This window comes from Theobroma cacao, chromosome 2 (genome assembly GCF_053813885.1).
Source record: "Theobroma cacao isolate CCN51 chromosome 2, ASM5381388v1, whole genome shotgun sequence".
Lineage (NCBI taxonomy): Eukaryota > Viridiplantae > Streptophyta > Magnoliopsida > Malvales > Malvaceae > Theobroma > Theobroma cacao.
In genome coordinates, this window is record NC_142640.1 from 48,224,436 (window position 1) to 48,249,589 (window position 25,154).

General features: G+C 32.1%; 2 protein-coding genes, 2 non-coding genes and 1 pseudogene across 5 annotated transcripts; 4 read left to right on the forward strand and 1 right to left on the reverse strand.

Annotated features, from left to right (window-relative positions):
- Positions 1–150: 150 nt before the first annotated feature.
- LOC18610118 (protein STRICTOSIDINE SYNTHASE-LIKE 10-like) lies at positions 151–2,573 on the reverse strand (annotated as a pseudogene). Its single transcript, XR_016024704.1, has 3 exons — positions 2,249–2,573; positions 954–1,223; positions 151–865 (listed from the first exon to the last, which is right to left on the reverse strand). The product of XR_016024704.1 is annotated as a protein STRICTOSIDINE SYNTHASE-LIKE 10-like (transcript).
- Positions 2,574–11,354: 8,781 nt separating this feature from the next.
- LOC18610119 (uncharacterized) lies at positions 11,355–12,647 on the forward strand. The gene is made up of 3 exons (XR_016024640.1): positions 11,355–11,498; positions 11,601–11,670; positions 12,599–12,647. It is a non-coding gene; the product is annotated as an uncharacterized LOC18610119 (transcript).
- A 231-nt stretch (positions 12,648–12,878) lies between these two features.
- On the forward strand, positions 12,879–14,408 carry LOC148764356 (Adenosylmethionine decarboxylase family protein). The gene has a single exon (XM_088803638.1). The coding sequence runs from the start codon at positions 13,082–13,084 to the stop codon at positions 14,159–14,161; it is 1,080 nt and encodes a 359-aa protein (XP_088659764.1). The 5' UTR covers positions 12,879–13,081; the 3' UTR covers positions 14,162–14,408.
- A 1,295-nt stretch (positions 14,409–15,703) lies between these two features.
- On the forward strand, positions 15,704–15,775 carry TRNAH-GUG (transfer RNA histidin (anticodon GUG)). Its single transcript has one exon. It is a non-coding gene; the product is annotated as a tRNA-His (tRNA).
- A 513-nt stretch (positions 15,776–16,288) lies between these two features.
- On the forward strand, positions 16,289–17,859 carry LOC108660937 (uncharacterized). Its single transcript, XM_018115556.2, has 7 exons — positions 16,289–16,549; positions 16,661–16,793; positions 16,877–16,948; positions 17,021–17,164; positions 17,262–17,333; positions 17,442–17,501; positions 17,621–17,859. The coding sequence occupies exons 1-7, from the start codon at positions 16,393–16,395 to the stop codon at positions 17,796–17,798; spliced, it is 816 nt and encodes a 271-aa protein (XP_017971045.2). The 5' UTR covers positions 16,289–16,392; the 3' UTR covers positions 17,799–17,859.
- Positions 17,860–25,154: the final 7,295 nt, after the last annotated feature.

Sequence of the window (25,154 nt, forward strand, 5' to 3'; positions counted from 1 at the left end):
ACACTTATATTCATGGAAAACTCAATGATCATTAATCCAACTTTTATGTGACGGGACAATTTTGAAGTTTAACATATTTAAAAAGTTATCTAAAAGTGAAACAATCTTGAAGCTCATATGAAATAGATGTATTTAATTTTTAATTTTTGCAAAATTTTACAATTGCCCTAGAAAATTTAATAAAACTACTAAAATTAAAGAGTACATAGGCATGGCTTTCAATTTTCATTTTCGAGAAAAATCGTCCAAGTATCATTGAACCAGTAACTTTTTAGATTTAAATCATGTAATTCTCTCAACTTAAACTCTATGGAGTGGCATATAGAAGTTGAAAATTTATGTGCATAGGACACCAACGAAAGGTTTGACTACTGAACCTAGGTACAATTTTCCATTTAATTCTTCAACTTCACTAACCGAATCAAACCAGATTCCACCATTTCCATCCAACTGCTTCATAATCTTTCCCTCTTGGTCATATTTGACCCCGACAGGGTCTAGAGTAAACCAACGGATAGTTGTTTCAACAGAAAATTTGGTCTCGCCGTCATTTTGGATCCTTCCTCTTCCACTGTTTAGTGCTACCCAAAACTCTCCTTTATCATTTCTCTTGATGTTATCTGGCATTTTTGGCAACTGCGCAAACTGTTCTGGAATATAACTGTCTGTCGTACTATCAAGGTTGAACTTCAAAATTCTCATTTTAGTTGTTTCGGCAACTAAAAGGAATGAATTGTCCTTGCTTAAAGCCACTCCATTTGGAAACGCTAAACCCTTGTATAATACCGTTACTTCCTTGGTCCAAGAATCATATTTAAGTAATCTTCCGCTTCTATCAAACATTATTGTTGATAAAAAATAATGCCTACACCATCATGATAATAATAATTAATTTTCGTTTATATATCTATATATATATCTATATGTCAATAGAGAGAGAAAAATTGAGGTACCTTCTTTGGAAGATAATGCTACTATCTGTAAAATAAACTACTCCAGTGTTGGTATTAATGTCTAAAGCATTTGTAAATTTGAAAGGTACTCCTTCAGCTGAAGTTGCTAGTTGTTGAGCCACCCCACCATTGGGTCCGACCAATAGGAGACCAAAGTAAGCATCTGCAATGTGGAGATCGCATGTTGCACTGTTGAATTTCAGGCCCAATGGCCTTCTGCATGTTGATTCAAGGTCTGGATTTGTTGACCCATCGCACACCTTCCTATTCCTAACCCAACAAATGAAAGAAACGAGCAATCAATCAGTTGCTTATTATTTCAAACATATAGTAATTTTCTTTTGTTAGAACAAATATATGGTGAATAATTCCAAACTAAGTTCTTCAAGTCAACAAGTACTATTAACTTAAGAGAACGGACTAGACAAATAACTATTTTATATAGAATTTGGTATTCCAGTTCTTAATTCAGTAAGACTTCAAATAGTACAAGTATAAAAGGGCAAGAAATGTTGGGTCAACGCTAACAGATCAAAAGTCGGTTTCCAGGTCTTTGCAGCAACAATATTGTCAGCTTAGCTTTCAATGCTAGTTGTTGAAAAACAGATAATACAATATGCGATAAGAGTGGGGAGTCGTATTGTGGTTTACTTCTTTGAATATCTTAGCTCAATAAGAGCTGACCCAACTGTATGGTTTTAGGTTTATGTTCTAGCAAGGAGACATGCATGTTGGATAAAATTATCTATAAAAACGAGGCCCAAACAAGTGCTTATATAGGCAAACCGAATCACTGACACCATCATGAGGTTGAGCAAATCACTGCCCCGGTGATTCAAAGTCCAGTTTCGAACAAGATGATCATGTTCATGATATATTCATGGCTGTACCTGAGCGGTAATGCATGGCTGTTACATTTTAAGCATGATGTATAAAAGTTTTTTTGGTAATTTATAGTGGGCTGGCAACAAGTGAAAACCACTTCGGTAATTAGAACTGGAAACAGACCAGGTAAATGGCCCTGTTTTAAATTCTTAGTGAGTTGTTTCCAGGGGGTTGAGGTGAGTGGAGTACTAGCAGAGGGTTAGTTTTTTTGGGATTCTTTCATAGTCTAACAACATGTCACCGTTAGACTGATGCATGAATGAAATCTTATACCTTTCAAAAAAAAAATCTATCAAAAACAGAAGTGTTTGCTTCTCTTAAACATATAGTTGCAGCCAATACTCTTTAAAGAAACATGAGAGGAAAGAAAAAGTAATTGTATTCGTGCAGGCAGATGTAGCATAAAATACCTGTCTGAAGAAGGTATAGCAAACTCCTTCCAACCAAGATTGGGTCCTTGCCATTTGAGTATTCTGCCATCAGAGACACCAACATAAGGCCCTCAGTTTTTGCAATCAAAGGCGATGCTTTCCGGTCCTGTGACTTGAGGGAGGTCCATTTGGTAGTAATTCTTCTGGAGGTCATCACCCTCAGGAAGTTGTTGAAAGGATTGTATGATGTTTTGGGAGAGGAAAAGTACGAAGAACAAAAGCTTGAATGAGTGAAATATCTTCATGGTGACAGAAGCACTTGACCATTGGGGATATACATATATTCACTGCACTTGGGGGAGGAATAAGAATTTTAACTCAAAATCAAATTATTAGACAAGATGTAATCAAAAAATATTTTTTTTTTTTTAAAAAAAAGATCTGAAATTATATTTTATTTTTAATATTTAAAATCATAGTACATATGGTACAAATCAAATAAAAACAAATAAAAGAGACGTAAAGGAATTACTATGTTAGAAACTTTAATGTGGCCTGCCCCTTTGCCCCCACTCACCGCACTTGGTAAGTGGTGTATTAAAGGAACAAGATAGTAACCCTTTTAACATTACCTCTCTTTTATCTCTGGTAACAAAGTACTAGTAAAACACATCAAGAGAGAAATTCTAATATAATATATGTAATCTTTAATTAAATCGACTATTAAATTAGTGAAAAAAAAAGAGATCGATTTGACCTACCGACGTCAAAATTATTGATTTATTTTTAGTGTAAGTATCATGAATCTTATATCAATAAAAGATTTCTCTATCTAAAAAACATATAATTTAAGTTGAAAACATAAATTCATGACATAAACATTTTTTTTACCTAATTAAGAAATAAAACGAGTGGCAGATTAATCATGCACATTAAAATGTTTTCTTTAATTCTTAGTTATGTCACGTTGTAATTGCTAGTTGGTGGGGAAGGTAGCAGGGCACATGAATTGGGTTTTTCTTTTTTTCCCTCTTTTGGTGAAAAAGAAATATCCAAATGCATATATATTTATTTTTGAAAAATATGAAAAGTTGGGACATATTACAGAATTATTATTACTAATGCATATCAAATGAAATGTGAAAAACAAAAACAAAATTAGCCTGGATGGTAGATGGATACAGGTACCCTTATCCATTTAATAATGATTACTGCATTAGGAAAACCTAAATGGGATCTAACAATGAGCTGTTCTACATGCAATAGCAATGCTGTCAAGTTACATCATGTTAGTAAACTTCGTACAATATCATTGAATTATAGGTGGTTGTGAATTTGTGATCAGTTGGGTAGTAACTGCCAAGTTGTTCGAGCACCCAAAGGCTTTTTCTCTTTCAAATGACAAATAAAACACAAGTTGGATAGTGGAGCACATAATTTAAGCATGCATGTGGCTTTTCTTTGTCGTACAAAACCACGTTCAATGGCTTGAAAATCCAGACTAGTTCATATGCAATTCAATTGACCTTACAACTTTTCCCCTTCTCTGTGACACGGATCACATGTGTACAATCTTTATTTAGTGGAGACTACTACATATATGCTTTGAGGGAAATACTATTTCTCTTATCGTTTTTGTCTTCACATTTTTGTTCCATCTGATGTAATAATAATTTATTAATTTGATTGCAGTACCTCATTTGTAAATTAATTGACTTACTCATAAATGGATAGATTTCATCTCTGAATTTATTCAATAATTACATGTCATGTAAAGAACATAAATCTTTGAGAAAAAAGTGACAGGGCAAGTAATATGACTACTGTTCTCTCCTAATTAAGCATCTAGTTGGATGAAGGAAGCCTTTTACAAAAGTATTAGAACGTTGAAAAGAAAATTGGAGACACAAACACACAATAGCATCAACTATTATATGATTTATATAAAAGAAATAACATAGAGATTGAAAATTAGTGAATTTCGTAAATAATGTGAATAAAAATTAGTACAAAAATTATTATCATATATGTTAGAACTTAATCATAAGTTGAGCCATTTCTTGACAATTTAAATTTTTGGGATAATAGATTACACCAACATAACATGATATCAGAATTATGTGACTCAAATTGGAATCTCGATAATTTCACTCATTTTTTCTCTAAGTTTTTTATATGATATCTTACCCATTTATCAGCTTTATGTGCAATGCTCTTTAACCATTTTTAACCTTGTACTCTTTTGTTTTTTTTTCACACTTATATTCATGCAAAACTCATTAATCATTAATCCGACTTTTATGTGACGGGATATATTAGAAGTTAAACATATTTAAACTTTTAAAATAATTCATCACTCAACTTATCTAAAAGTGAAACAGTCTTGAGGCTCAAATGAAATAAGTGTATTTAATTTTTAATTTTTGCAAAATTTTTCAATTACCCTAGCAAATTTAACAAAACTATTAAAATATATTGCACATAAGCATTGTTTTCAATTTTTCATTTTCTAGAAAAGCTGTCTAGGTATCATTAAATTAGCAAGTTTTCGGATCTGAATTATATAATTATTAAAAACTTAAATTTAAGTTGTTAATAGTATTTGACTTAGATCGTGTTAATAATCATATTCACATTTGATATGAAACGAGATATCATGTTTAAGAGATATGTTCTTTTTTAACTGTAAAAACAGACATATGTTTCATAAAATTTATAAGAAAAGAAAAACAAAAAGCGGTGATAGAAAACTAAAATTTATATTGAAATGGTCAATATATATTTTCTGAACATGCAAAAAATCCTTGAAGCCCACTTTCAAAATATTAATAATCCAAAGATGAGAGACAAAGCCCATTTGTAGTACATACTTGCTTTGGGCTTAGTTATACATTCACGTAACTGACCTAGCTAACCCAACGTATCTAATTAAAATTCTGCTTTTCATGTGTGATACAATCTCTAAATATTGTAATAATTATGATAATAAAATATAATTTAAAAAATAATTATAAAAGAATGTATTAGTGAAGTAAGAAAGATCTTATTGAAGTGTATCTTTATAAATAAAGTGATGGGCCTATTTATAAGCCAATAACCTCTTAAATTCTAATCCTAATTCAATTCAATATAAGAGTTCAAATTAAATTATAATTCTTATATCTTGCGCTATTTAACTTAATTTGAACTTCTTGGGTCATAATAGACATTCACATATATATTCATAACACTTTCCTTGAATGTCCATCATATTAAGAATATGTCTTGTTAAAATCTTAATAAGAAAAAACCTCATGGAAAAAAATTCAAGTGAAGAAAAAAGAATATATAATTCTTTTCAAGAATACACTTTTGAAATATTGTTTCATTAAAAAACTTATCAAGAAAATCCTAGTGGGAAAAACCTTACTAAAAGAAAAGAATACAATGCGTATTTTACTCCTTAATGATTGCATTATTTAAGATCTTTAAAATGATGCATTCTAATCTTTTGTATCAATTTTTCAAACATTGCAATAAGAAGGGCTTTGATGAATAAATCTGCTAAATTGTCACTTGAACAAATTTCCTGAATACTAATATTACTTTTTTCTTGAAGATCATGAGTGAAGAAGAATTTTGATGAAATATGTTTTGTCCTATTACCTTTAATGTATTAGTCCTTTAATTGAGTTATGTAGGCAATATTATCCTCATATAGCATTATTGGAATTTCGTTCTTAGTTGACATGCCACATATTTTTCGAATATATTAAGTTACAAATCTTAGACTAGATATATTCACAACTTACCTTGTGATTTGTTAAAATTTACGCATAGCCAAAAAAAGTAGCAAATATAATTTGTTTTACAAAACACTATGAAATAATCATACCTCCACATGTGAATAAGTACCATGTCTGAGATCAAGCCTTGTGTGAATTGGATAATATCTTAGACATGCATAATCAATTAAATCCTATTTGAATATATTTGAGTAATATAAGCTCATGTCTATTGTTGTTTAGAAATATTTAAATATATGTTTAATTCTATTCCAATATCTTCAAGTGAGAGAATAATTGTATCTTACTAATAAATTTACAACAAATGATATATCAAGTCGTGCATTGTTAGCAAGATACACTAGTACTCCGATTGTACTAAGATATGGTACTTCAGGATCAAGAAGCTTTTTATCATACTCACGAGGTAGAAAATAGCCTTTTTTCATATTTAGTAACCTTAAAACCATTAGTAAACTCAATGGAAGTACTTTGTTTATATAAAATCATTTTAACATTTGGTATATAATTTGATTGATGGATAAAAATTTTATTTGTCAAATATTTAACTTGAAAACTCAAAACAAAACTTGATTTTTCCAAAGTCTTTCATCTCAAATTTTTTCTTTAAGTAATTCACCTTTTAATAACTCTCCAAGAGTTTCAATAATATTCAAATTATCAACATAAACAATAATTATGACAAATTGAAATCCTATTCTTTTTACAAAACACATGGATAGATAAAATCATTTTTTTAGTTTTCTTTTAACAAATATTCACTAAAATGATTATACCACATGTGATTGAATTACTTAACCAATATACATATTTATTTAATTTGATCAAATAAAATTTTTGGGAACTATGTGCTTCAAGCATCTTAAGTCTTTTAAGGATTTTCATATAGATATTGATATCAAGTTATCCATATAAATAAGTTGTAGCTTCATTCATTAGACGTATTTCAATCTTCACATTTAATGCCATACTAATAATTTTACAAATGTAATTGTATCCACCACAAAATAATATATCTCTTTATAATCAATACTAGGCTTTTGGATAAAACTTTGTGCCATAAGCAGCCCAAGTATCATTGGAACAATAACTTTTCGGATCTAAAACACGTAATTATTGAAAACTTAAACTCAAATTATTAGTAGTAATTGACTTAAATTATCTTAACAATCACATTTACATCTAATGTGGGACGATATATCAAGTCTAATGGATACATTCTTCTTCAACTTCGAAAAAAAGACATATTTTTCATAAAATTTGTAAGAAAAAAAAAACAAAAAAATGGTGATAGAAAGCTGAAATTTATATTGAAATGTTCAATATTTTCTGAACATGCAAAAAATCCTTGAAGCCCACTTTCAAACTATCAATCGTCCAAAGATGAAGGACAAAGCCCATATAGAGTTACATGCTTTGGGCTTAGTTAGGCATTCATTTCACTGACCTAACTAGCCCAATGTATCCAATTAGAATTCTACTTTTCATGTGTGACACAGTCTCTAAATATTACAATAATTATGGTATTATTTATTTAGTAAGGTTAGATTATATACCCACTTGTTTGAATTTATTTTCTTGATATCGTCAAATTAACATATTTTATATATAAAAGGAAAACCTAACTCAAATTTAAAATCTCTATGCCAAAACATCTTACCTAATATTGATTAAAGAACAATACTAACTCACACTTTTTCGAAAACTACAACTGATTAAAAAAATGTATCAAAATTCACCTAATTCTTCATTCATGTAGAACCCTCCATGACAAGTATTAAATTCAAAGTAAACCTCTCTCTCTTATAAGTGAAAGAGCTACTACAACGAGAGTTTTACTGCAAGAAAGAAATACTGCAACTAAGATTTTACCGCAAGAGTGAAACTTATTCTAATGTTTTATAAGTTTTACAGTAACTCGTGATATTGCACATTTTAATTTTTTTTATTTAAAAGGTTTGAATTTGAATTTTTTTAAAAAAATTAAAAAGGTACAAATTATATATATCGGTATCTTTGGATAATTGTCTCGGATCTCTAAAGTTGTCGAGAAAACTGGAAAGACAAAAGAAAGTGTACAAATTAAATATTAAAAAGAGAAAAAGAAAAGACTAACAAAGAATCTTTTCCTTGTCGTTTTGGCCAGTGATCCAATCTCACAAATTATTTTATTTTGTTGGATCAAGGAATCACGACCTTATAATTATTTGCATTAAACATTCTTTGCTTGAGTGGATTACGATCTGCCAGTTGGCAAAACCGGACAAGCTTTTGAAACATGTGACGTGAGTGGAGAACAAAGCTCTTTTCTTTTTTTAAAAAATTTTTTAAATTTAAAAATTATCACAATATAATAAAGATTATAAAATAATCTTCATTTGCATTTTGTGATATCTATTTTTTTCGTATGATATATACTTGTTTTTTTTAATTAGAATTTTGTGGATTTTTTAAATTAGTACTAGATTAGGTTGTTAATTTTACTTTAAAAAATCATAAAATATTTTTAATTACCAATCAATGGATTAATTTTGAATTGAGTATATTTTTATAATTTTAACAAGACAAAATTAACAGCTTAACTCTTATGAAAATAGAGACAACAATGGATACTCGTGAGTATCTAACCCATTATATAAGATACATATACCTTATAATCGAGATTGAGACAAGTTCAAGTAACAAGTTTAGTATTTGTTTCAGATTTGAGCAAGGTACAGCTATTGCTCCTTGGATACCTGATACTCAAATCTAATTATGAATGTTTGTTTATTTATTTGTTATTATTTAAAATTATTATTTGAGATATTTTTAAAATAATTTGTTATATATATTTTAATTGTAATATTTGTCTATATTTATAAATTTAATTATTTATGAAGTGCGTGAATGTGAATTGTAAAATATAATTATTATATCTACACGAATTCAGATCGAGTAATTAGGTACCATGAAGAGATTAATAAAATTTTAGATAATGCTCAAAAAAGCTCTTAAATTATTCACAAAAAATTCAAATAAGTCCTTATTCTTTTATTGCATTTCAATCAAACCATTTTATATTTATTTTTTATCAAATAAACCCTTATGACTAATGGTTCATTAATTATCATTAGTCAAAATACTATTTGTCATTTTATATTCATATGATATTGATGTAAAAAGTAAAAAATATCACGTGATCATGTTATCATGCCATATTAATATATTATATCATCATCAATTATATTATATCAACATACCACGTCATTATCAATTATTTGAGAATTGAAATGACGTTGAAATTTATATTTAACCCTAGTTTAAGTATTTAATCAAATAATAAATTAAAATCTCAAAAAATAAATTTAGAGTCTTTTTTAATGAATAATATATAATTTATAGAAATACAATAAAACATAAGAAGAAGAAAAAAAAAAAGCAACGATAAAGAAAATTACAAGTCCGGAGTCACGTACGTGTCAGAAGGATGGGCCAGTGAGAATCTTACCATCATCATCATAAAAACAAAAGCGAGCGTCCCCCACACAAAATCTGAAGAGGGCGTAAGAGGTTTCATCTGGGACACGAATTGACCTTTTCCAATTTTTCTGAACTCTCCGGCTGTGAATCAATGCCCCCCACCCGCCCATCTTAGTCAAAAAAAGCAAAACCCACCCAATTTCGGAATACTATAAATTAAAAGAGAGATTGGAAATATTTTGGAGGTTTCCTTTTTGCCATCTAAAATGTCTGAAATATCCTCACCTTTATGTCTATTTTACCCTGTGGGGTATGTGACTTGAAATTTTGCTTGGCCAATTTAGGTAGCCGACCTTTTGTTTTTCCTTTTATTATAGTGCGGGAATGAATGATTGATTGAACTATAGATTTGATCATGCGATCGTTATGTTCACAAAAAAGGATCTCCTCTTAATCTTCTATCTCTTTTTTTTTTAATTTTTTTTTAAAAGTAAATAATGAAAAAGTATTTTACAATTTAAATTAAATAAATTTAAATTTGATATAATAATTAAAAAATTTTCATAAATTATTAATTTTTTTAATAAATATTCATTATTTATTACATTCAATTAAATTTTTATAAATAATAATTAATTAATTATTATTAATTAAAATATTACTTATTATTTTATGTTATTTAAAATTAACTTAACTTGTTGACATGACATAATAAATTAGTGTGACTTATTGATGTGACATGATAATATAATTATATGATATTTTTACTTTTATGTTAACCTCTCATGATATAAAAAATAGAAACGACGTTTTGATCAATGATAATTAATTAATTATTAATTGTGATGATTTATTTAATTCAAAATAAAATTTAAAAACTTAATAATTCATTTAAAATTTATTAAATAGTTCAAAAACTTTTTAAAATATTATGTTTTTAAAAAGTGATATTTAAATATTTTTTATTCATTAAAATTTTTTGATATTATAAGAGTAAAACCTTTATATCATTAAATTAATATTAATAATAAAATAAACATCGATAAACTTGAAAATTCTTGAAAATAAAGTTAACAACATTAACCAAAAAAGTAATGGAAATAAATATAGGGTGGTTAAGTGGTAAATTATAAATCTCATGAGACAAATTCATTTGACCTCAAATTATAAAGTATAAAATAAAATATATGTGTCTATGTTTAACTCTTAATTTGAGTGAGAGGATTCATTCTTAAGTTCAAATGATTTCGATTTTATATTCAAATTTATTTTGTATTATTTTAATTGAAGATATAATCTTTAAATTCCACAAGTAAAAATTAAAATATTGATATATGTTCATTTATTATATTAATTTATTAATATTTTAAATATATTATAATGAAATATGTAAGGAGACTTAAATGTCATTGTTCTTAAAATTTTAATAATTTTATGTGAATAAATAAAGTAATATTTGATTCCTTTCGGATTTTGAAGGTGCACTCTTCTCAAACAATACATTGAACCACTTTAATACTCCACTTGGCCGAGGGCCACAAGCTATTGGATTCGACAAGGAGAAATAAATACTTCACTCTTAAATCTTAATTAATGAAAATTAATGCAATGTCAGAAAACACGTTTCCAACGTTTAAAAGATATCGCCAGTTCTAGGTCCCAATCGGTTATAAACTTATAATCATTGGAAATCCAGCTGGCCCGCGGTCAGGAAGGGCAGATTAGTCAGGGGAAAATAAAAAAATAATAAAGTAAGAAGAAAACTACCGGAACCTTCCTGAAAACGGGGGAGTGGCAAGACCGTAATATCGTTAACAAGCAGTGGCATTCTTTTCCATGATTCACGAAGAATGCCCTACTCCCCCCTGTATAAATACTACCCCTCCTGCCCCAAAAGCGCATTCTCATAATTTGCGTGAGTTGCGAGAAATTCGAAACAACCGAAACCTCTCTTTCTCTTACGCCGCCTCTCGTCTTCTATTTTTCATATCTACCGAAGGTTTTTCTTCGTTCGATTTTTTTCTTGAATTCTTTATATTTTGGTAAGTACTCTTTTTTTCTTCTTCTATTGAGTTTCTTTCAAATCTGAGTAATCATCGGTTCTTTTTCATGTACTGATTTGTTGTTTTTGCGATTCTCTTTAGGATCTGATTGGAGGTTGGTAAACGATTCTTTTGTTACCGGCGTTGATTGAAGAATTCCAAGTTTTGTATCGTAAGTATCGATTCTTGCGGTTTTTACTCGTTTTTTTTCGTATTGGTGATACGATTTACGATTGGCTTATTATTCTTTTAATATATAGTTTTGCATGGGACTTGAATTGATTGGTTTTGTATTGGGATTAAAAGCTGTATTCTTTGACGAGATGAGTAATTTAGGCTTATGTTCTTCTATTTTCAAGCTGCTTTATGATACGGATTTTGATTTCGTTAGAATCATTAGTCGGATAGTTTTGCATGGGACTTGAATCTAAGATTGATTGTTTTGTATTTGGATTAAAATATGTATTCTTTGACGAGATGATCATCTTTTTTCAAGCTGCCCTATAATACGGATTTTGATTTCGTTATAATTATTTATTGGATATATTTTTATATGTTTTAACAAATTCAAAACTGTTATATTTATTGGATGAATAAACTGAAATGCTTTCCTCACGTTTCTTGAATCTTTTCTTTATATTTATGTAGTTTTTAGAATTTTTATTAATATTGTAGAAGATAGTTGTGGTTGTTGCTATCGTTTGAATTTTCTTGTGTTTGTTGAATTTAATGTGTTTTTTTTTTTGTAATTTTTAATAATCTTGTAATTGTGTCTGATTCTCTGATCTTGAACTTTATGTGGAGATATCTATGGACTTGCTCTGTGTATACCATATTGTTACATGATTATTATTGTTTAAATATAGATGTTAGTATTTGAAAGAGAAAAACAATTTTGCAGTCATATTCTCTTTTTTGCTCAGTTGCAGTCAAATTCTCCACAGAATTTTGGCAGTATTGTCTTGGAACTTTGGATTTGTCTGAAGACTGGACTTTCTCCTAAGTCTAGAAATTAAGCATAGATTTTCTTGATTTTTTGAATTCATTGTTGATATTGACATGATGTAGCTGACAAATTTTTGTTTTTAATATTTTTGTAGGTGTGTCTGAATGATATAATCTAATGGAGTCTAAAGGCGGGAAAAAGAAGTCTAGTAGTAGTAAATCCTTATTCTACGAAGCTCCCCTCGGTTACAGCATTGAAGACGTTCGACCAAACGGTGGCATCAAGAAGTTCCGATCTGCTGCATACTCCAACGTATGTAGTGGCTTATCTTTGCATATTGCTGATAATGAAGAAGGCTTTTGCCTTTTTTACTTGTGTTTATCATATAATGCTGATGTTCTTTTTATTGTGTTGCAGTGCGCTCGCAAGCCATCCTGATATCCTCAAGTTTGCCATCTGACCACTGGTAGTGGTCAATCAGCTGTTGTTTTGCTTTTGTTAGTTTTAGATCTTTTCTTCGACTGGCCTCTTCCTCCTCTCTCTTCGCGACTGTGATTTTTTTACAACTGTGATCTCCGCAATTGGCAACTGTGTACTTGTGTGATTCTGAGAAACTTTGCAGCTCTAGTGGTATCCCATGGTTGACATCGCAATGGCAGTATCTGCAATTGGATTTGAGGGTTATGAAAAGAGGCTCGAAATTTCATTTTTTGAGCCTGGCATCTTTGTTGATCCTGAAGGAAAGGGTCTGCGATCACTGTCGAAAGCCCAGTTGGATGAGATTCTAGGTCCAGCTGAGTGCACCATTGTTTCCTCACTGTCAAACAAGCAGGTGGACTCTTATGTCCTTTCCGAGTCTAGCCTCTTTGTCTATCCTTACAAGATCATCATTAAAACCTGTGGGACAACAAAATTGCTTCTTGCAATCCCACCCATCTTAAAGTTGGCTGGCGGTCTTTCTCTTGCCATAAAATCTGTTAGGTATACTCGTGGGAGCTTTATCTTCCCCGGTGCTCAGCCATATCCTCACCGCAACTTCTCTGAAGAAGTTGCTATCCTTGATAGCTATTTTGGGAAGCTAGGCGGAGGCAGCAAGGCTTATGTGATGGGTGGCCTGGATAAACAGAAATGGCATGTGTACTCTGCTTCTGCAGAAGCAGTCATCTCCAGTGGCCCTATTTACACTGTAGAGATGTGCTTGACTGGTTTGGACAGGGAAATGGCTTCAGTATTCTACAAAGACCAATCAGGCTCGGCTGCTGTTATGACCATTAACTCTGGCATAAGGAAGATTCTACCAGATTCTGAGATATGTGATTTTGAATTTGATCCCTGTGGTTATTCAATGAATGCAATTGAAGGGGCTGCAATTTCTACTATTCATGTTACACCAGAAGATGGGTTTAGTTATGCAAGCTTTGAAGCTGTGGGCTATGATCCGAAAGATTTGAATCTGAAGCAGTTGGTGGAAAGGGTGTTGGTTTGCTTCAAACCAAGTGACTTCTCTGTTGCAGTGCATGTTGATGTTGCGGGTCAGTCACTTGAACAGAACTGTTTGCTGGATGTGAAAGGATACTGTTGCGGAGAGAGAGGCATTGAAGAGCTTGGAATCGGTGGTTCCGTCATCTACCAGAAATTTAACAGTACTGGGGGCTGTGGATCTCCTAGATCAACTCTGAAATGCTGCTGGAAAGAGGAAGAAGAGGAAGAGGAGTAGTTTGAACGGTGTTATTTCCTTTTATAGTTTCTGTTGGTTCATTTAAATAAAAATAAATTGCTCCGCAGGCATTGCCTAATGAGAGCATGCGGTATTATTAGTACTTTGTCCTTCAATTCGTGTCAACGTTACCCAAAAACTTGAACATGTACTGTCATCCATTTGGCAGAGTTTGGGTTTTAAGTTTGTATTGAACTTGGTTTATATTATTTCTATGAGAGATTTACATGAATATTTGGTTGTGAAATTTGTGGCCTTAAAAGATTGAAACTGGTGTGAAGAGGATGAATGGAATGTTTCAAATCCGTCTCATGTAGCGTGTGTCGGAAAGGGACAAGGTGGCCAACTTTGACGGATCAGAAGAAGACTTGAAAGGAACCTATAGGAATGAAGTAAAAGATTTCTGTGATTAACAACAAACGCATATATACACGTTGATCTTGTCGTCGCTAAGATTTGATTATGACATTTGATAGTATGTCGGCCATGGAATATATTGAAAAGAGATCAATTCCAAGACAATAGTGGCGGTGAGAATAAAATTAGAAAAAAAAAATCATATCAAATCGTATTTACAGAAAAGCTCTAGAGTTTTTTTTTTTTTAATAAAAGCACGTAACTTTGTCAAAAATTATTCTTCTCAATCATTCTCTCTCTCATTTCCTTCCATATATAAATCACACTTTTCTAACTCAAATTACGATCTTTGTCTCTTTTATTTTTTTTTACAAAAATTATAAAAAAAATCTAATAATAGAATACTAAAATCTAAATTTTTTTTGTTTTTTCAAAATTAAGAGAAAATAATTCATCAAAAAATATTTTAATGTTAAATACATTGTTTCTTCTTTTCTCTTCTTTCTTGAAGTATTTTTTTTCCAATTGTTTGTTAAATTAACAAAAAATTAATACTATTAATACATACAAGTTTGAAAGTTGTTTTATTTTTTTTTACAGATTGCTTAAATTTTAACGTCTAAAATTATATATGAACTTGAAGTAAAATTTTTTTTTTTTGATATATTAAGTGATTGCATACCTTTTATAGTAATTTTAATCAAAATTAAAGTTTAGATAATTTATTTTGTCAAATAATTTTAATTTAATTTTAAAAATTATTATTTTTTCATAAAAGTTTCATAATAGCTTTGACCAAACATATTCTGAAAAGTTTAATTTAAGAGAATGAGCTTTCTCCTTTTTTTTAAAAAAAAATAATTTATCTATAAAAAGAACTTATAAAAATAAATTTATCAAACAATTTTAATCTAAATTTAAAATTTTTATTTTTTATAAGAGTTTTATAATAGTTTCTAAATTAAAAAAAAAAACTAAGTCAAACAAGTTTTGTACAAAGAAATCTACTTTTCTAACTCCAATTATATAAAATGTTCGCCCTACCTGGCGAACCGGATTCTTCTACTTTTGGGGTTTTTGATTAAAGGTTAGTGAACACTCTTTTTGGGAGATTTATATAGACAGATTCGAGAATTTCGATTGAAGCTAATAATATTAATTTATCTGCGACTGCTGTCACAAATTGTGGCTGTAGTTTAGTGGTAAGAATTCTACGTTGTGGCCGTAGAGACCTGGGCTCGAATCCCAGCAGCCACAGACAATCTGTGGTTCTTTTATTTTTCAGTGGCTGCATGCTGACTGACCATTGCTCTGCCTCTACCATTGCTGCTCTTGAGGTGTCTTTGTCTCCACAATCTGCTATACCTTTTTTTCTTTAATGAGAAAAATGATGCATTCCGCTATTCTGTCGGCTTTTCAAGAAGTGAAATTTCAGCTTCATAAATGACAAATTCCCTAACATTATAACTTAAGAGATATACTAGACAAGCTTTTCTTTCTAACTTTCGATCACTCTCCATGGAATCGGACATTATTTCAAGATTTTGCTCAATAAGTTGTGCAGTGGATTGATTCCTTAACATTCTTTGTGTTTTTTTGGTCGTAATTGTATCCTTGTAGCTCCTGTACCATATCAGTCTCCCTTGGGAGCATTATGTAATTAGCTGTTCAAGTGCGAAGCGCATTTCCTTAGTCTTTGTTTATTTATTAGGCATCGCTTGTCAACCACTACTTTACCTGCAGTTGTTGCTCAGGATTAATCTAGGAATATATTCTTCTCTTTTCTGCACTTGTAACTATCAATTTTACATTCAGTTGGGGGATATATCTAAGTAGCAAGTGCCTGCTGTTGCTAGTCTCAGCCTCTTCCGTTTATGCATCGTTTAAAATTGCACTTTGTCTTTTGTAGCTACACCTCGATGGGAATCAGGGGAGAGAATTCTGTTTTATTATGTTCTGTGGCCTTATTCTGCTTGTGGAATTCTGCATCTGCATCTCCATTGGTTGCACCAAATGGTGTTGGCTATGAAGGTAAGTGATTGAAATTACATGGCTGTTTTCTGAATAGATGTTAATATATAAAAGAAGAAAATTCAAAACATGAATGTAACCTTATTTGTCTTCTTCTGGAAATATATTCAGTGCTAGCTTTAATTGGCATAAAAAGGCTCCTGGTTGATCCTCATAAGGTTCTAGACAATTGGGATGACTCCTCTCGTGATCCATGCAGCTGGAATATGGTCACTTGCTCTCCTGATGGTTTCGTTGTTGGCCTGTAAGTAGTATTATTCTTACTCATAAATGAGAATTAGAGCAGATGCATTGTTACTGGGGAGTAAATGTTCAAAATTGTTGCAGAGGAGCTCCAAGCCAGAATTTGTCTGGTTTTCTTTCACCTACCATTGGGAACTTGACAAATATCCAAATGGTGTAAGTATCAAAATTCTCAGTACAAAAAAGTTATAGACAGAATGTCTTTTGAAATGAAAATTTTTCGTGCAGTCTTCTACAGAACAACCATATATCAGGAGATATACCCTCTGAGATAGGGAGCCTTTCTAAGCTTGAGACTCTCGACCTCTCCAACAATAACTTTGCTGGTCAAATTCCCAGCACCCTGTCTCATTTAACAAGCCTCCAATACCTGTATGAACCTGTGTGACTTTTTTTTTAAAAAAAAAGTTATAGTTAATAAAATCAGATTGACTCTAATAAATAATTGGTTTTTTGAATTGCTATTTAGGAGGCTGGCTAATAATAGTCTATCTGGAGAAATTCCTGCTTCCTTGGCTAATTTGACACAGCTTCATTTGTTGTAATCTCTTCACCCTATGAATATATATATATATGTATAGTTTTCCTTCCCTAATGAATTTGATATATTCGGGGCAAGGATGATATAGATTTTTGTTCAATTTTCCAGAGACTTATCCTTCAATAATTTGAGTGGTGATGCGCCCACATTCCCTGCCAAAGTATTTAGGCAAGTCTCACTCCAATAATTTCTCTTTTCTTTTCCTATTTATTTTATTTTACCCTGCTGGAAACAGGAAACTTGGCCAGCTTAAACTTTAGTTGCTTATAATTTTTTAGTTGATACAGAATTGAAGGAAACCCTTACATTTGTACCAATGGAGCTGAGCAAGTAGGATGTGGAGAGAAGGAAACAGGATCATTGCCCAGCAGCAGCAGCAAGGCCAAACTGAATTACCCTTCAGGAATTTTTCATGTAATAATAATATTCGTTTCTTATTCTCTTGATGTAATACTCCACTATTAGCTTCCTCTGGGGATGATCATTCCTAATTAAATAAAATCATCTTGGTTTTATTGTGTATGTATACACAAGTCTTGCAAAGGAGATTTTTATGTCTTTTCTTATATTGTCCTCTACCACTACTGTTTTGGAGTATAGTTTTTATAACTCTTTCTCTTAATGAAAATTTCATTTGTCTTTTAGAAAATAGTACGTAAAACGATTTAATTTAAGTTTTATTTGATTATTATTTTCGTCACTACACAGTAATTTCTTGAAGCCATTACCAAATAGTATTTTACTTCAAAAGTAAAAATGCAAAAAATGCATTGGAATATAAAAACAAGTCTTAATATTTTTGGGACCTAATCCTACTTTAACTAAGATACTAATGAAGTCCAAATTAATTTGAGCCCAAACCCATCAAATCATACTTGTTGAAAAATTCAATGTTATGACAATTTAAATAATGAATCCAACTATAGGTTGTTCAACAATCAAGTGTGAAATTTTATTTTTGCACAAAGTGCTGAATTTTGAAAATTATAGAATTCATATCTTTTTCTTATCTAGTTAATTCCAGAAATTTTTTATACCTGTTAAAGAACATGGAATGGGTTGATTTTGCTGTCTTCCTTACATTTACGAATGTCCATGGTCAACTTTGAATTTTATTAGAAATTAGAATAAGAAGGAATCAATAATATGTCAAAAAATGCACTCGAGTATTTGGCTCATTGGTTAGTGCATGATCCCCTGCTTATAGAGTAAGGATCGAATCTCCCCTTCTCTAATTATAAAAAAAAAAAAATCAGAAAATGAGTTCTATCTATGCATGAGAATGTTTTTCATTGTTGTTCACATCAAGTGGTTCCTTGTTACAAAGAAGAAGACAATCACATGTAAGCGGGTCACGTGATTCATTAATTCATACAATATAGTTTTAGTGTTACAAGAAAATGTGACTTTTTTAAAAGACCACATTGATTGTTTGTGTTTAGATCAAAAATGGATATTCTGTATTTAGTAGAAGTTATAGGGCTCATGTTTCATTTTCTTATTGGTTTAGATGGTTAGTTTTTATCTTGATTTTTCTTTTTCAAATTCTCTCTCCATCAAAATTTTTAATTTATTTTTAACTTGATAAATTTATCAGAAAGCAAAATTTATCAAAAAGTAAAATTTATCAAAATAAACATGAAATTAACAAATTCAACTTGTGAAACCAATCTTATGAACCATAGAAAGTTCTTAGAGCATATGATTGAAAATACAAAAAGTTAAAGGATAATCGTGCATCAATGTCATTGTTTCTAAATTTTTATTTACCCTTATCATTAATTCGTAAAAAAGTTACAAGTGATAAACCTTACATACAAGGAAACACAGTAATTGATTACGTTTTGCAGTCACAGAACCAATCAACTAAGAACTCATCAATGTAGCTCTTATAAAGAATTTTCTGATACAAAATGACATAAAAGTAATCTAGAGAATATTATAAAAAAGGAGGGATCGAATGAAAGGAGATTGGCGTGACAATCTGAGCTAGGGTCACGTTTGGAATTTGTGTTCTTCACACACCAATGCTTCAATCCAACGATTAACAAGAAATCAAAGCATGCTGAACACTTTTTGTCTATTATATATACTTCTTTCTTTCATTCTTTTGTTGTTTTTTTTTTTTTGATAGATTCACTGTTTTCTCTCATTTCAATTATGGTTGGAAGTTAATACCTCTCTTGCAACACTCTGTTTCAATTTGTCTTGTTTCATGATCTCATCTATCATTAAAGCATATAAAACTGCATCTAGTTGTAAAAGATCTAATGTCAGTCTGTTTGATTGGGTTTAGAGTTCATCTGTGATAGCCTTATAGGATATGCAACTCTTGCTGAAGACTTGTTTATGTACTAAAAACTTGGATTCCACTTGGGGCAGAATGTGCATAAATAACTGGAAACTGAAAAATATATTGCCAATCGATCAGTTGCATTCCAATCTTCTGTGCTGAGGCCAATATTTCTGTGTGTGTTCCCTCAAACAAATAAGATTTTGATGTTTCTGCTTTAAAGTTTGCATTTGATCTTTATTCACTATATTTTGCCAATATGTCTATGTGCAAAAGGATTGCAGGTAACTAAATAATAAATTATATTATTTTAATTCGTTTTTTCAATCTGTTGGGAACAAACATGAATGCCTGTAATCTTTTGTACGTTATCAGTGAGATGAATAAAATTTTAAGACTGTGACATTGATACAAGTCTTGAAGCTATTTCATTATATTTCAGTTCTGCATTCTAACATTTATGTATGAATTTGTATCTAAATTTTTTTTCTATGGAAGCATTTTATTTTCACAGTTAGATCAGAATTGCAAACCCCTTGAAGCCAATGCTGCAACTTATGATCGAACTAAATTGGTCAGTACTTAAGTTGTGCATGGTCACTGCTTTACAGAAATGGTTGGTAAAAGTTCGTACTCATTTTAATGGTGAAATAGCTACTCTATATAGTTTCTTTAGTTGTCTCTGTTGCATCTATTTGTTACTATTTCTACCCTAAACTCTCCTACTATGTTAATAATTATTTGATCACCAATCAGATTACTTGCCTTCATTTGTTTAATAGGCTCAGCTCAGCTCGAAACGACTTCCATATTTGCAGTTATTGGTCCGGGAATCAATTCAACGCTTTCTTTCTAGAATTCTGAGAATCCACCTTATATTTATCAGTTCTGCACTCAAAGTAGCCATGGGTTGCTTTTGCTTGAGCTTCTGCTTCTGCTTGCAGCCACTTTTTTGAATTCTATGGACTATGGGTATCATCCTTTTCAGTGTTGTGTATGCTTTTAAGCGTGTCTGTTGTGTATGCTTTTAAGCGTGTCTCAGTTCTTACAATATTCCAAACGCTTAAAATACACACATTAAAGTAGGTAATCACCTTTTGCGCCAGTGTTTTACCTTTGCCGACCCTTTTTATCTTACGATGGACCTTGCTTATTGGTTTTCTTGAGGATCTTACTAGTGCTGGAGGTATCAAGACATTCCTGTATGTTTATGCTGGCAGAACTGAACCCACTAAAGGTGTCTTGGGCTAGGAAAGAATGAGGAAAATTGAGAAGTAACTGAAATCTGAACCAAACAAACATTGCTGCTGTGCTTTTTTCTTAAACTAATCAAAATGCAAAGAGTATAATCTTTTTATCTTGGTCTATCTTCGTGCCTTTGATGTTGAGGGTACTGGGGACAGCTGCTGCTTTATTCACATATACAGTAAAGAAAGCAATTCAGATGAGCGCCTGGCATTGTTGACATGCTTGATATTGAGTAGTTGAATTCAAAACAGGCTTTGAGCAGAAAGTTGCATGGTATAGCAGAAAGTAACGTGGTGAAAAGCGGCAATCTTTGACCGCCTTTTGTTCTGAATGTTCATATAAAAGAAGACCGTTAAGTTAGGACCAGACTGTGGCTCAAATTCAGACAGTGATTGCTGATGCAAAAAAATTAATAGCTGGACTCAAACATGCGGCTGTCTCAAATTGTGTTCCCTGTTGTCACCATAACTACCAAATCTATTCTATCTTTAACCCAAGGCTAGCACAGGGCTGACTGACCGTGATGTATTAGGATTTTGGTGTCCAACTATAGATAGGCTGGCTAAACTAAGCTAAAGGACTGAAGGAACAAAAACATTGTATGTGAATATAAAAGGCAATTTTGAACAGAAAGTAAGCTGGCTTGGAGCTATTGTGTGGAATGCACTCTGTCAAGGCTCTGTCCATATCCTTTTAGATGCACCAATCGTGGTCACCATGTTTCCAAACCAAATTCAGGCACCATGATTCCTTGAAATGAGGGGTTTGCAAGAGATGTGGAATGGGACCAGTTTTGACCTGAGAATTATGAAGCAGGTGATACAGTTGGATTACAAGAACTTGGCTAATAGAACAGCATTTCCAAAAGGATCATCAATCCACCATGCTGGTTGGGCTAACTGTTTAGCTTTTAAAATTGTGTCCCAATTACCTGGACCATCTTTGAGGCTTCACATGCATCTATTCAGCTATTAACAGGAAGCCAAAAGCTTGGTAGATCATTCTCTTTATAGGGTTCCCTCCAAATTATGAAGTTTGGAACATGCGTGAACAATTCCTTTTTGGGTTCAAAGGGAAAAGGCATATAGTTCAAAGTAACTTCACTATTTTTCCCCAATCCTGGTTGAAGGTAGACCTTAATCATATCAGCTTCAAAATTCTTACTATGCTGCTTGACAACCTAATCTCCCTAAGCAATATTAAATGCAACGAGTTGCTAACTGATTTGTGAATGTTGACAGTTGTTTTCCACGTTTGATCAATCACTAATCTGATACAAAATGTTTACTTGAAGCACAGTCTCGGGCGCCAATTGCTCAAATTTTTCTCCAACATTGACAGTTCCTACTTTCACTGTTTTTGTCAAGAATTCTAAGCAATTTTCCTAAAAAGCAAAACTGGAGCCAACTTTCATACGTGCCCGGGTTGTCTGCTAGTCGAATTTGGTCGTCAGTTACATCAAGATGTTGAATAAAGGAAAAAATTCCATGTAAAATAAGATTGTGGATTACATTAGTCACGTAACTCAGCTGCAGTACTACTTCCAGGATTCTCTTTCATAATTGGAAAATGACCTATGGATTCCAGGGTGCCATTATCCTTGTGATAAAGCAGTGAATTGTTTCCATGTGTAGTGGAGATGTTTGTTTTCTATTGGTTTGTTTGTATTGCCTTTTGCTATATAATTTTTTTTGCTTTATGACTGAATTATTTTTGTCTGCATCCTGATGCTGCCACTTACTTTTTATTCCTAATGCTTCTAAAACATGTTAAATCATATCATTGCGCACAGTGATTTTGTCAACAAGACATCTTTAGACTGCATTCCTACCTTCCATTAAACAGATTAATTAACCAAGGGGTCAAAAATTAAAGGAGTTGAAACATAGATTTGAACTCAAACAGTGTCAGAATGGGTTCTGGGTCTCTCATCAATTTCGCTCATCAAAAGGGGTTATAAACGGGACCTATGTTAGATAGTATACGTTTCCTAAGCCTGCCTTCTTTCACGCTTGTTACAACTGCAATGGCTGTACATGAGCTAATGCACATTTGAAATTGCTGTGCCTTTTATCAGCAACATTCCAAAGTCATCAAACAAGGGGGGGAGATCAGATGACCGTTCCTTTTCACCTCTCTTTACGTTGTGTGGTATTAAGAATTTAGTAAATACAAAAAGGTCGTATACGCACTATAAAAGCAAAGAAAAAGTATGGCTTGCGTGTGAGGCATCCTAAGCTTTTAAAGGGCGCCCTTTCTGAAGGGAATTTATTCTATTGGCCCAACCTTTAATGGATAGAACTTGGCCACTTCGCCCTTCCAACTGCTATTATCATGTTCATAGCTCCTTTGAGTAGGGTAGCCTTTGGAGATCTCGATTAATTGGTTGAGGCAGGTTTCTTGGTTGAAATCTTCACAAAAATTAACAAGTGCTTGGCCTTGATTGGAGATACTGAAAGAAGAGACTCTTAATTTCTGTTGGTCTAGCTAGGCGACATTTCCAATTAATCTCTGATCTCGGTGGGAGAATCATGTGGATTGAAACCTGAATTCTCTGAACTCGGTACAAAGAAAACGATAGGGGTGAAGACTGAATAGAAAAATTCAGGGGGTGAATTGAGGAGGAGAAGAGGTGGGGTTAGGGAGTGTCAACTATTTTGGAAGCTTTATAATGTCTTCTTTATGCCTTTAAGGGACAAAGACAGAGCTAAATTCATGTGACTTTGGTGTACAAATTGTTCAAAAAAGAGTTGTAGCTCCTTCAATCAAACACACCCTAGCTAGTGGCGGAAAAAGAACAATTATTTCCTACTCATTTGGGGTATCCCTCTTCATTTGGATCATATGGTCAACTTCCTCCTTTTTTTGATCCTACTTGTTTGACTCCTTTTTGGCCCTCCATGACCCTGCCTGGCAATTTCTTTTATTGATTCGATCCAAAGCTTTTGCTAACCCAAGGTGAGAAAGAGTTAAAAGCAGCAAACAGTAGTAGTAAAATAAGTGCGTGGAAAGGAGCCAAAGCATAAGATTAGATGGCAGGAGAGAAGAAAAGACCCAATATCTTGTCATACTAAAAAACATACACTACTATATCTTAAGAATCCATTAAAGTGGAATGCTTGTTTGGTGGTGGGGACTAATGATGGGAAGAGACATATATACCCAACTACTGCAAGAGTGCCTTTAATTCACTGTGTTATATTAACCTGTGGACAAGCATTCCTATTCTCATTCCAGATATCTGATGCGAATGTTCAATCAAATGGGCAAGTAAACAGGCCCTTTTGTCGGGCAGCGAAACAATGTGGAACCCAAACCTCAATCTAACCTGAATCTTCCTCCCAAAGTCACTTTCTTCCTTTGTGGTTTGAATGCAATTTTCATGCAAAGTTGAAGTTCATGGTGATAAAAAGGCTCGTATCTACCTTTCAATGGCATAAATTGTACTCAAACCTCACCCCCCCTCCCCCCCCTCCCCCTGAACAGATCCAAAAGCTACATTCCTGCTGATAAGTGCCTGTTTTTAACTTCTTGGCTTTGCATTTGGGTAAAAACCAGACAAATCACACAACTTTACATACAAATATTGGATTGCCTATTATTAAGCTGTGAAAGTATATGTGCTCCTTTCCACTTGGTTGGCATTGCTCCATTGACAAATAAACTTCCACTTGAACAATTCATGAGAATATTTAACTTTTAATACTGAACGAACATATTGTCGAGATTAAGGAAAGCAACTGATTTTGGCTATCAGTGGCCTTTCTATGGCCTGAAAAACCAAGAAGCCAGGATGCTCCCTAGCCATTCCATGGCCATACACGTAAAATGTCCCGATCTGGTGCTAATCTTATCATACTAAACCTTTACGTCTGATCATTAATCATAACCATCTGATCAACTTTACTTCTGTTAAAATGATCATGAATATTGCATCGAGCAAATCTTCTCCTTTCTTAATGTTTAAACTTTAGAGAAGAAGAGAAAAACTCTTTGAAAGATCAAGTCAACCACACTGTGGGGTTTCCATTGCACGTGTACCAAAACAAGCAATCATCAGCCTCTGCTTCCATTTTCATGATTGGTGTTTTGGGAGAAAATGGAATCTCATTTTCTACTCTCGGGCGTTTGCTAGCTAGCACCATCATTACCCTCGGATTTTCATCCGAGGGCTAAGGAAGTTGTTGTCATTACAAGATAATGTACGGTCCGACACCATACGAAATATAATGTTATTTTGTCATCAAACAGTACAATTATTCACAAAATTTTTATAAATA

Coding starts and splice junctions, on each gene's coding strand:
- LOC148764356 (XM_088803638.1), top strand. CDS start 13,082: ATGGTTGACATCGCAATGGCAGTATCTGCAATTGGATTTGAGGGTTAT.
- LOC108660937 (XM_018115556.2), top strand. CDS start 16,393: ATGCATCGTTTAAAATTGCACTTTGTCTTTTGTAGCTACACCTCGATG. Junction 16,550..16,660: donor AAATGGTGTTGGCTATGAAG/GTAAGTGATTGA, acceptor AAATATATTCAG/TGCTAGCTTTAATTGGCATA. Junction 17,334..17,441: donor TTGACACAGCTTCATTTGTT/GTAATCTCTTCA, acceptor TCAATTTTCCAG/AGACTTATCCTTCAATAATT.